The sequence below is a fragment of the Melanotaenia boesemani genome, chromosome 7 (assembly GCF_017639745.1).
Source record: "Melanotaenia boesemani isolate fMelBoe1 chromosome 7, fMelBoe1.pri, whole genome shotgun sequence".
Classification (NCBI taxonomy): domain Eukaryota; kingdom Metazoa; phylum Chordata; class Actinopteri; order Atheriniformes; family Melanotaeniidae; genus Melanotaenia; species Melanotaenia boesemani.
The window spans coordinates 33,467,580-33,479,622 of NC_055688.1; the positions used below are offsets into that span (position 1 = coordinate 33,467,580).

General features: G+C 39.4%; 1 protein-coding gene across 1 annotated transcript; it reads left to right on the top strand.

Annotated features, from left to right (window-relative positions):
* Positions 1-435: 435 nt before the first annotated feature.
* On the top strand, positions 436-11,978 carry LOC121643132 (integral membrane protein 2A-like). Its single transcript, XM_041990379.1, has 6 exons — positions 436-747; positions 1,138-1,275; positions 5,795-5,974; positions 6,264-6,374; positions 8,107-8,251; positions 10,636-11,978. The coding sequence occupies exons 1-6, from the start codon at positions 676-678 to the stop codon at positions 10,728-10,730; spliced, it is 741 nt and encodes a 246-aa protein (XP_041846313.1). The 5' UTR covers positions 436-675; the 3' UTR covers positions 10,731-11,978.
* The last annotated feature ends 65 nt before the right edge of the window (positions 11,979-12,043 follow it).

The following is a 12,043-nucleotide window of genomic DNA, read 5'->3' on the forward strand; positions in this document are numbered from 1 at the left end:
CAGACATTATGTGCCTTGGCAATGGCCTGTATTTCCACACAGCACAGTGAAGGCTGCTTGCTGTGTGTGTGTGTGTCAGTGTGAGTGGGTAGACACACTGGCAGGCAGACATGGCATGCACAAAGGTATATATGTGCTGAGTCAGTTTGCAGAGTGGAATGTTTACAGAGATTTAAAAAAAGCAACAATATACACTCAAAATCAATGCAACATTAAGTAATTTTATGGGCTGTGAAATACTTCTTTAAATATTGATCATATGGTCGAGTGTAAAATGTCCCGTGGCGTTACCAGGAAAATTAGGGTTTTAATCTTAACCACTAGATGGCGCCAAAGCTACTAAGATAAACTTCAAGGAGAGAGAAGCAAAGTGATGTAAAATATTATTTGTTGTCGAATAATTATTCCCAGCGATTGCAAATTAAATCAGACGTAATAAGATTATATAAAGATATATAACAAGGAGCTCGAATTTGAAGTATCTTTTCCTGCTTCTCGCGTGGCTGTCATCAAAATCCCCCCATCCACCGGAAGCGTCACATAAAGCTGAGGATGCAAAGTGCGTCACAGGTCTGAGCTGCAGAGGATCTACGCAGAACCTATCCTTCAGCGCCGACAAATTCACCTTCTTTTCTGCCTGCTCAAGAAACCCGAGCAGACGTTTGCGCTCCAAACATGGTGAAGATTGCTTTTAACTCCGCTCTGGCGCAAAAGGCGCTGGGGAAAGAGGTGCCAGCAGCTGTGAAGGTGAGCGAACGCGCTTCAACCCGGTGTCTGAGCCCGCTGTCTGCTTGGAGCCTGGTAGCAGGCCCTGCAACGGCCGAGAGGCCGTGCACCAACATGCATGTGTAGTTTTGTTGTGTCCTTATGTATTATCCTGTATGTTACAGAGTATTGTGCTGGGGGGGGGGGGTTGCAGTGTTTGTGTGTGTTTTCTTTTTTCTAAAATCGCGTGTGGTTGGTCGTATTGCACCTGCTGCAGCACACCGTGGGACCACCCATCCTTTGCACCGCTGTCCTGCAGAGGACAACGATTGAGTGGGATTATTGGGTTGTTAAATCAAATATACTCTCATGATGATATGACAAGCATTAAGCAGGATTTTCAAAACTCTGTGTCCTTGTGTCTGTGTTTAGGATCCTGAGCTGGGGTCCGCACCACCGGGCACCGAGGGCTCCACAGGTCGCTGTCTCCTCACCTTGCTCGGCATCGCCTTCATCCTCAGTGGGCTCATCGTTGGGGGAGCATGTCTTTACCGATATTTCACCCCAAAGGTTTGTGGTATTACAGAAATCAACATAATGCGTTGAATTAATACATACAGGTGAAATGTAAAAATTAGAATATCGTGCAAAACTTTAAATAATTCAACCTAAAGGGAAAATGAAAGACTCATTACATGCAAAATGAGGTATTTCAAGCATTTATTTATTATCATTTTGATGATTGTGACTTACAACTTATGAAAACCTAAAAATTAAAATTTCAGAAAATTAGAATATTGCATGAAAAAAGGGGGGATTTTGAATACAAAAATGACCATCTGAAGAGTATAGTCATGCATATGAGCTCAGAACTTGGTTTGAGCCCCTTTTGCTGCCTTAATGCGGCGTGGCATGGATGCCATGAGCCTGTGGCCCTGCTGGGGTGTAATGGAAGACCAGAATGCTTCAATAGCAGCCTTCAACTCTTCTGCATTGCTTGGTCTCATGTGTCTCATCTTTCTCTTGGCAATGCTCCATAGATTTTTTATGGGGTTCAGGTCAGGAGAGTTTGCTGGCCAGTCAAGCACAGTAATCCCTTGGTCATTGAACCAGGTTTTGGTTCTTTTAGGCAGGTGCCAAATCTTGCTGGAAAATAAAGTCAGCATCTCCAAAAAGCTTTTCTGCTGAAGGAAGCAATGTTCTAAAATCTCCTGGTAGACATTGCGTTGACTCTGGACTTAATAAAGCCCAGTGGACCAACACTGGCAGATGGCATGACACCCCAGATCAACACAGACTGTGGAAACTTCACGCTGGAGTCCTCCAGAGTCCTCCAGACTCTAGAACCTTGATTTCCAAATGAGATGCAAAATCTACCTCATCAGAAAAGAGCACTCTGGACCACTGCTGAACAGACCCGTTCATGTTTCTTCAGCCCAGGTAAGATGCTTCTGATGTGTTGTGTTCAGGAGTGGCTTGACAAGAGGAATACAACATTTGAAGTCCAGGTCCAGGATCCGTCTGTGTGTGGGGGCTCTGGAAGCACTAACTCCAGCCTCAGTCCACTCCTTGTAAAGCTCCCCCACATTTCTGAATGGCCTTTTTCCTGACAATCCTCTCCAGGCTGCTGTCATCCCTGCTGGTTGTGCATCTTTTTGTTCCACACTTTTCATTTCCTCTCCACTTTTTATTGATGTGTTTTGATGCAGCACTTTGAGAGCATTGAACTTCTTTTGCAAATTCCTTTTAAGGCATTCCCTCCTAGTGGAGGGTGTTAGTGATGGTTTCCTGCACAGCTGTCAGGTCAGCAACCTTCCCCATGATTGTGAATTCTACTGAAATAGACTGAGAGACCATTTAAATGCTCAGGAGTCCTTTGCTGGTGTTTTGGATTAATTATTTGATTAGAGTGTGGCACTTAGAGGCTACAACATTGAACCTTTTCACACTATTCTAATTTTCTGAGAGTACGATTTTATTGATTTTCGTAAGCTGTAAGCCATAATCATCAGAAATCTAACAAATTAATGCTTTTGATATCTCCCTTTGCATGTAATGAGTCTATATATTAGTTTAACTTTTTAAGTGGAATTACTGAAATAAAGGAAGTTTTGTGCGATATTCTAATTTTTTTAGTTTCATTGTACAGCGTGGTGCATAATCATGACTGTCTTGTTGGGTTGCAGGTTTTTATTTTTAGTAATAATTTAACAATGTTCATGTCTTCTTCTTTCTGCTGCTTATCTTTCATAAGATGCCCTTTTTTTATATATATTTTGCATTTTTTTTACCCCTCTAACCAGGGCCGGACTAGGACAAAAAGTCAGGCCAGGAGTCGTACGCTCACTCAGGCCGCCCTAATTCATATACTACACGCATATGCTCACATGCAAGTGTACACACACACATGCACGCACACACACATAGACTAAGTTGTCACCAAAGCTCAAAATTCTGTATAGACCAGCTTTCAAACACAACTATATGCAGCCAGTCCAGAACTTTTCTCTCTCCTGCTCTCATCAAAAGAGTCAATACAATAGTCATGACAAGGCTCTATTATTCATGTCATGATATGGTAAGCTGAAACAACATGATTGTGCCATTATGTCAGCATTGTGCTTTGCTAAAACAGTAAAAACAAAACGTTGTCAACAGCAACTTTACCTGATGTGATTCCACTAGCATTAGAAAATAAAAAAGTCAACTGAACTTAGGCTAGGTTCACACTGCAGGCTGAAGTGACCCAAATCCGATTTTTTGGCCCATATGTGACCTGTATCTGATCTTTTCATGACAGTCTGAATAACACAGATCCGATTTTTTTAAATGCGACCCAGGCCACTTGGATATGTGGTCCTAAATCCAATACGTATCTGATCTTTTGCCATGCGACTTCAGTCTGAACGGCCACGTCGCATTAATCCGACCTACACGCCATACACATCATTGTTTATGAACTCTTATCTGTAAAGGCGCTCACATCACTCTCCCATCACTCCTGACTGTGACTCCTTACCCACACGTTTAATAATGGGAGCTGAATTATAGTGATTTTTAAAAGCTTGTCTGTCCCATTTAGCATTTGTCCCTATTTTGTTTCACTGGAACCTGGATTAGAGATGAATATGCACCAGTAAGTTAATTGTATGTAATTCCAAGTGTCACAAGATCTTGTTGTAAAATGTCTCCAGCAGCAAAAAAACAGCAGCTAAAGGAAGACCGCAAAACTCTCCCAACAGGTTAGAGACTAAAAATACAGGTAGGGATAGGCTTTCTATTGTTTTTTTTTTTTTGTTGTTGTTTGTTTGTTTATTTGTTTTTTAGAAAATCTTCTAAATACTAAGAAAATCCCTCAAAACACAATTGGATCCATGAGAATAAATTAAATTAAATTGAAGGATAAAAACACAGCAAATCTACCATCGAGGGCAGACCACAAAACTCAGAGTTAATCAGCGTCAAACATTTGGGAAACTCCCTAAATGTTAAAATAGTTCAGATGTGACTAAAACTGAACTTTTTAGACATCAAGGACATAATGTCAAATCTGAGTATTCGGCCATCATCAGATCCACAGTGAAGCATGGTGGTGGCAGCATCATGCTGTGGTTGATTTTTTTTTAATTCAACAGGAAAATTGGTCATATTTCAAGGAGTGATGGCCTTGTTTAAGAGGAATGGCCTTGTCAAAGCCAAGGCTTCAATCCAGAGACTCTGTGGTATTATTTAAAGACTGCTGTACTCTAACAGAACTCATCCAGCTACAAGGAACTAGAACAGTTTTGCCTTGAAGTTTGGGCAAATTTCCAAGTCTCTAGATCAGTTAAACTTATAGACATAACCAAGGAGATTTTCCATTGTGGATACAGGTAGAGGGGGATCTACAAAGTATTGACACAAGGATCAAATGATACAAACCCTTCATAAGTCTGTTTTTAATTGCAGATTGTATAGGAAAAAATAAGTATGCCAAAGACTTTAGATACATTCCCCAGGTACTGTACATTTAAGTGATTTTTCCAGACAAAAAAAATCAGGTACAACATATGAGAAAAAACACTTCTGCATATGTAATGGACTAAATAAAAATCAAATAAAATAAAAGGCAGTCGTGTGGCACCAAGGTGAATTTGTCATAATAGGTTCTGGATTTATCTGGATCAGCCTTGAGGTCTGCCATCAAATGATAAAATTCACCATGCTGTGTCCTTGTTTGTAAAATAGGATGAGCCCAGGGTTGTCTTTCTTTTTTGTACAATAAAGTCAACAGCAAGATTTCTGTCAATTTGAGCAAAATCTTCTGACTCTTCATCCTTTTTATCTGTCATAGACCACTTTGAAATGTCAAAATTCCCTCCAATATCATAAATAATCAAATTTTTGGAGACAAGTTATCAGAGAGCGTGATGCACGGCTCTTCCGGCATCGCTGCTGTTTGTGCTGTTTGTGGGTTAAACACTTAAATATTTGTTGTGTTTTCAGGACATTGAAATAAATAAATATAAATATATATACACATATTACTGTATGTTGCATACTTGCAACAAAAGGAAATATCAAACTCTACGCAGCCACAATTTTCACAATATTTATTTGTTTTTCTGCCCTTTGTAGCTTAAAGGTTTAATATCTCTTCTTTTGAGACATAAACCCCTCTCTGTATTGTGTGCCATGATTGAAAGTCTTAATCCATAAAGACCTGGGATGCCCTTTAAACATGCACACAGACACACTGATATGTTGCATCAGGTCTCAGTGAGTCTGTCATGCTGTCACGGTACCCAGTCCCAGCCTGCTCTCTGGTTCACTCTGGCAGCCACAGCTGCTGCAGAATAATGTTTCTTAAGCTAGAGCGGTTTGAGAAATGGCAGACCACAACAGACGGAGAAAAGCACTGGCTACACACACTTGCATAAGACCAGCTGATGCACTTGAGTATGTCCTACTGTTAAACAATGGAAATTCAGATTTTCTTAAAAGTTAAATGCAATTATAAGAAGTGAAAGAATTGCAAACATTTATCTTGAATCTTTGAATCATTTACTTTAAGGATGCAGTGTTTATTATGTGTATCTTTGTCCATCAGAGGCTGTATCACGGTGCCATGCAGTTCAGCGACATGTCCACCGGAGCGGAGAGCCAGCCCTACTACCTGCCACGGGTGGAGGAGGAGGTGGAGATCTCTGACAACATGGCTGTCATCAGTGTCCCTCCTCCCCGTTTCAGACCTGGAGACCCAGCTTACATCTTGCATGATTTCAACAGGGTGAGGATGGGGTAAAGGTCAAACAGATGGTGTAGATCAGGGGTGTCCAGGTCCAGTCCGCAAGGGACACAATCCTGCAGGTTTTCAATTTTTTCCTGTTCCAGCACACCTGACTCAAAGTAATGAGGCATGTGCTAAATCATAGGCTGATGGATCCATTTAATTTGAGTCAGGTGTGTTGAAGCTGGGAAACATGGAAACCGACTTTGAACATCCTTGGTGTAGATGATCGCTCTTGTCCAGGTGGGGTTTAAACTCTCTCCTGATGACTTCATGTGTTTGTGAGCAGAAGCTGACGGCGTACCTGGACCTGACTCTGAGGACCTGCTTCGTGATTCCTCTGAACACTTCAGTGGTGCTCCCCCCTCAGGACCTCATTGACCTCTTCTCACAGCTGATGGTGCGTATTTGGTGGCACTGAGGTGCCAGCAGATTCTGATCTGATCTCATGCACATGATTAAGTGCTGATATTAAGGGGAAATAGTGCCTGGGGAAGTCCATGGATTTTAAAAATAATTCCAGAGACTGCGAGAATCTTCTTTGTCTGTAATTTGTGAAGTAAAAAATATCCACGCATACCAACTTTGCTTTTGTAGATATAAAACATGGCAGCAAAGCATTAATAAACTCAACAGGAGGCTCATACTATTTATTTTGTACCAAAATCATTTAGCTAAACCATGAAACAAGCTCTTTAACAGGTCTATACTCTATTTATTTATTCATTTTTTATTATTTTATTATTATTCTTATTTATTTAGGCAATGTTTAACCAGGAAAGTCCCACTGAGATCATAGTCCTCTTTCAAGGGAGTGCTGGCAAAGAAAAGCAGCTGCAAAACCCTGAAATTAAAGACAATGACAGTAAAATAAATAAACAAAAATAAATAAAACATAGTTACAATAAAAACTGGTAAAATAAAACAAAGAAACTCAGCCATTATAAATAAAACTAAAAGCAGTGGCAGGTCAATGATTGCATCTCCAGCTCTTTCAATGTAGATATTGACAGATTTTTTGTTGGAGAGACACACACAAGTAGGAACTGAGTCTGTACCAGTGGGTTGCCAGATCAAGCCATTCAACCTGGAAATAAAGTTTACAGTCAGTTATAAAACAAAGGTAAGTGTGGTAAACTGAGTCGCAGGGCAAGCATAAAGATCTGCATAGCCAAGTAGGCAGAAGTGTAGCAGCAACAAGGCTCTTCCTTGCATTAAAAGAGAAATGTGTTTTGTTTCTAAAGTAGAAAGCAAGTTTGAGCTGCAGTTTTTTAGCAAGAGACACCACATGAGATTTGTGTCATGTGTCATGGATGTAAACACTTCATTATGTTAGATTTCACAACTTCCAAGGAGTGACGACTGAGGGAAGATTATAAAGTATAACTGTTCAGTATATATTCATTTCTAATTCATTATTTTAGCCTTTTTTTGTAAAAATATTAACATGCCGTGCTATTTCCTTGATTAAAAATGATACAAATGACACTTCATATGAATTAAAATAATTACAAGCAACAACAAAGCTGATGATTATATGGTTTTCTTAGACCAGAAGTCAACGTTTTCATGTACTCTTGTTAGTAGGCCTCAAGTTTTCATTTGTTCATTGCACTGTTAATAATACTTGGATAATATTATACATTTCCATGTTTATATAAAAAAGTAATTGTTTACATTTGGTCATAAGCAGCTTTACTGTCCTGTCAGAACTTTTTATTAGCAGTCTTTGAGATTGTCAGTCAAAAAAAGTCTACAAGAGCATTTTTTTGCAGCCTATAAAAAGCAATGTAATTTTTCTGTTTCTATTTAGATATCTGTAGAACATTTTTGTTTGAGATTTGAAAAGTGAAAGGGTGGTCAGCAAGTTTTATAAGACCCAAGGTTATGTGTAAGCGAGTTATTCTAGTTTAGAAATAAGACAAAATCCTTATTTAGTCATTCACTGTAACATTCTGTGCAGAGTTGGTGGGTGGTGTTGCCATCAGTGAATATCATTATCAGATATGAAAGTACTTCCCTTGAAATGCAGGCGTTGTCACACTTGGCCGTTGACATATTCACTAAGATGCACTGTGAAAGTCACACATTGTCCTTTTTTTTTTTCTTCCTCCATCTTCTGTCACCTCCAGTCTGACTCATACCGCAGCTACCTGGTGCACGAGGACCTGGTGGTGACGGAGCGTATTGATGATGTGAAACCTCTTGGCTTCTACATCCGCCGGCTGTGTGATGGAAAGGAAACTTACAGAATGCAACGTCGTTCCAGCCTGCCAGGTACAGATGTGATGGAAGCATGAAAAATTATATTTTGCAGATTTGTCAATTGGGACTCATGTTTCACATTTCCATGTTTTACATTCTAGATCTGCACCACAGTAGCTTTGCCTGATTTACAACTTAAAATAACGATCCTAATTAGGGCTTAAACATGCAGTAAACGATAACACTGTTGAAAGTTGTGATGGCGATATGATCTGTGATGAATAAAATGAATAAAGCGGCTGCTTAGATTTTTTCTCATACCAACTTCCACTTGCAAAACTCTCATGCACAGACGTCTTTATAGCTTGTACTATAATAACGCTAGTTGTAGCTAATGCTAGATTTTAGTAACTACTTAATAAAAATGAAGAATTTGGTCAAACACAAACAGATGGTGTAACATGGTGTCCTTCAGACTAAAAACTAGAAATAAAATAGAAAACAGACAGCCTTTGCAAAGCTTGAAGATGTTTCTTTATAAACTTCTGATAAATTATAAAGGAGATTTGTTTTATGCTCCAGTGTGGATCAGATGAAGCAGTTTCAGACAAAATGGACTGATGACTAATATGAAAAACAGAATAAGCCGTCATCAGTAACGGTGGACCACTGTCTAACGTCATCAGTCCTGATATCCACTGGCTGTCCATGTCGGCAGATTCAAGGTAATTAGGATTCCCAATAATGCGGGCTTCACAACACACAAAAGGTTGTTTGTACTGTAGGTGGCAGCAGAGATTAAACGTGTCCCCTGGTGTTTGGCACAAGTATTGGATATGTCTGCAGAGTACCTGTGTTTGTAGTGTGTCATCTCTTTTTTTAACCAACGTGGTTCGAAATAGCCGATGTGCTGTTCTGTTTAGCCATAAGTTGTTGTGCTTTCACATTTTTCTTGCTTGTCTCGTTACCGTCCATTAGGGCTGGGCGATTAATCGATAAAATCGATAAATCGAATTTTCCATTTCTGGAGATTTATTTCCACAGTTAGCAGCAGACTTAGCCTTCTCTCCACACCAGAACGGTGTCTGACAGATTTTCAGTGAAGTGACCCTTCACTCACGCCTGGGATTTAGCTGTGTGTATAACTGCAGTGAGAAATGCTGCTCTCTACAAGATGCAGAAGTCAACTTAACCCACAAACCCTAGTTAAGAGACAACCTTCATCAGGGGAATTATTCCTGCAGTGGATCCTGTATGATAAGGATCCAGATGGAAAGAGATCACGGATGCATTGTGTCTCATATTTCTCTGTAAGATATGAAGTTGTTTATATGGTGGAAAAGTTAGGACATTATATGCTTTATTTTTGCTGGCATTCATCTATATAAACAAATAAATGTTTTTAATAAGTTTATTTATGTTTTGTAAAAGAAAAGAAAAAAATCGATTAAAATCGGAAATCGGATTTGGTTATAAAAAATCTGAGATTTTATTTTTAGGCCGTATCGCCCAGCCCTACCGTCCATGAACACACTCACTCACTCCATTTGCTCCATCTGTCTTTAGCATCTACATTTAGCAGGTATCCAGGACAGTAAGAGTCCATTTGATTTTCCATTAACGTGCACAGAGCATGAACGCTTAGCAGTGTCACGCCACCTCCTTAAAATATGCCAATAGGGACTACTGTTTATTACAGTTTAGGCAGTTGTTGCAATGTTTATATCGCAAAGGCTAATACTACGATGAAGGTAAATTTTCTATATATTATGCAGCTCTAATCCTAATAAAGTAAACACTTGACATCGTAACATATTTATTTTGGAGGAAATAAGAAAAGACATAATAGACCATTTGTAAACAAAACAGATTTAAGTCTGTATGTTTCAGTGCTATTTTTTGTGATAAGTTTGTATGTTTTCCACTGCACGGTGGTGTGGTGGTTAGCACTGCAGCGTGAAAGCAAGAAGGTCGCTGGTTTGAGCCTCGGCTGGGGGGGAGGTTCGAACCTGAGCGTTCGCATGTTCTCCTGTGCATGTGTGGAACTGGTGACCTGTCCGGGTTGTGCCTTCCTCTACCTGCTAATATGATGGGATAGGCTCCAGCTTACGTGCGACCCGTAATAGACAAAGTGGTGCAGAGAACGAATGAAAGTTTGGATTTTGCGTATATGTTATGTCATTACTGTCATTACTTGCCTTTTGTTAAAATGATTCCATATTTTTTAAATAAAGTACAGCTATCCTTAGTGATGGGAGGTCTGGTTTTTTGAAAGATTCGGCTCAGCTCAAGTATAATTTGGAGCTTCTATTTTAGCCTAATTAAGCTATTATGAATGCTCTGTGTGGTGGTAATCAATTTTTTTTAAATAAACATTTTCCCAACACGCTTCCATTTAAATCCAAAGTTTGTTTAATGTTTTGGACAGCTTTTCAGTTTTTCTCTCTTTTTTTCAGGTGGAGGCATTCAGAAGCGCTCTGCAGACGACTGCTTCACCATCCATCACTTTGAAAACAAGTTTGTGACGGAGACCCGGATCTGCAAGGCTTGATGGAAAAGCATGAACCGAATTCAGAGAGAGTGACAGAGACAGAGGGAGACAGTGCGTAGGACTGGATGATGGTGGGAATAACTTTTAGCAGAAAGTTACTTTTGTATAAAACTCAAGTTTTTGCCTCCCTTGCTTTTTAGCTAGTGTTGAGTGAATTTAAGTTGCAGCATTGAAGCCTAACCCCCCCACCCCTCCTTCTGCTGTATTGCCCTGAACTTGTATGGGTCATAGTTCTCCTGCTCATGTAAACACTAACTAGTCTTGTACTGTTAACTTAAGAAACAATAAGTTTAATTTGTTGAGTACTTTTTCGTTGCTGTAGCTTCCTGCAGACTGATCTTATTGATGTTACCGTATTACAGCATTCAGTCACCTCCCGACCAGAATTGGTCTTCATCCTACTTATTATTGTAGTGATACTGAGAAGTCATTCATGTCAGACCTGTCTTGTGTCAGCGTGTACTGTCACCACTCTTATAGAGTTGCTTTGACAAGATATATACTAGTTATAGTGTGGTAAAGCACAAGTAAGCATGGAAACGTCTGGTACAGTAAAGTTACAGTACACATATAACATGCTTGCCGCCAACTACTATGATGATAAGAGATGCACAAGACCAGAGCTCTCTGTCAACAATTTTGTACATATTTCCCAGAGTGCCCTGCTTCTCCCAGAGGCCTCCGCTGTCCTGCTGTGTTATGATTTAGTGTAACTAATGGTAAACACTCTAGCACCTTGTATGAGTAGTTTTTCAGTTTGTGTTGAAACATTTGTGACTGTGAACATAAAGGCGTGGCAAAAGGACGGAGTGAGCTGAAGGGAAATTTCACATATTTAGACATGAAAACATGTGATTGTCTAGTTTGAGTTCATTTATATGAATTTGTACTAAGTTAACCTTAAACCAGAATACTACTTGTGTTATTACAGGTGTCTTTAACATGTGAAGACCGTGTTTAAATTGTAACAAGAACATTGTATTTGTCTAGATTTATTTGCATAAAACTGTTTTAAGAAAAAGTTCAGAAATGGCTTTCTGCCAAATAACGTCTAAGTCATTTTCAGTGGTTTCTAATGTAATGTCTGCACAGGAAGACAATCAGGAGGAAGTAAGCTTGTAAGGTTGGGTTTCTCACAGCTTTTTAACTAAGTACTAGTGGAATAGAAAAGAGCAATGTTGTGTGCAACTACTGAACTGAATTTCACTTTGTTGTTGAATAAAGTTGCTTTTCTTTACCTCCTGAAAACTCTTCCAGTTTGGTTATTATTACAGCACCATATAAAAGCAGTTTAAAAAAAAAAAAAAATAAAT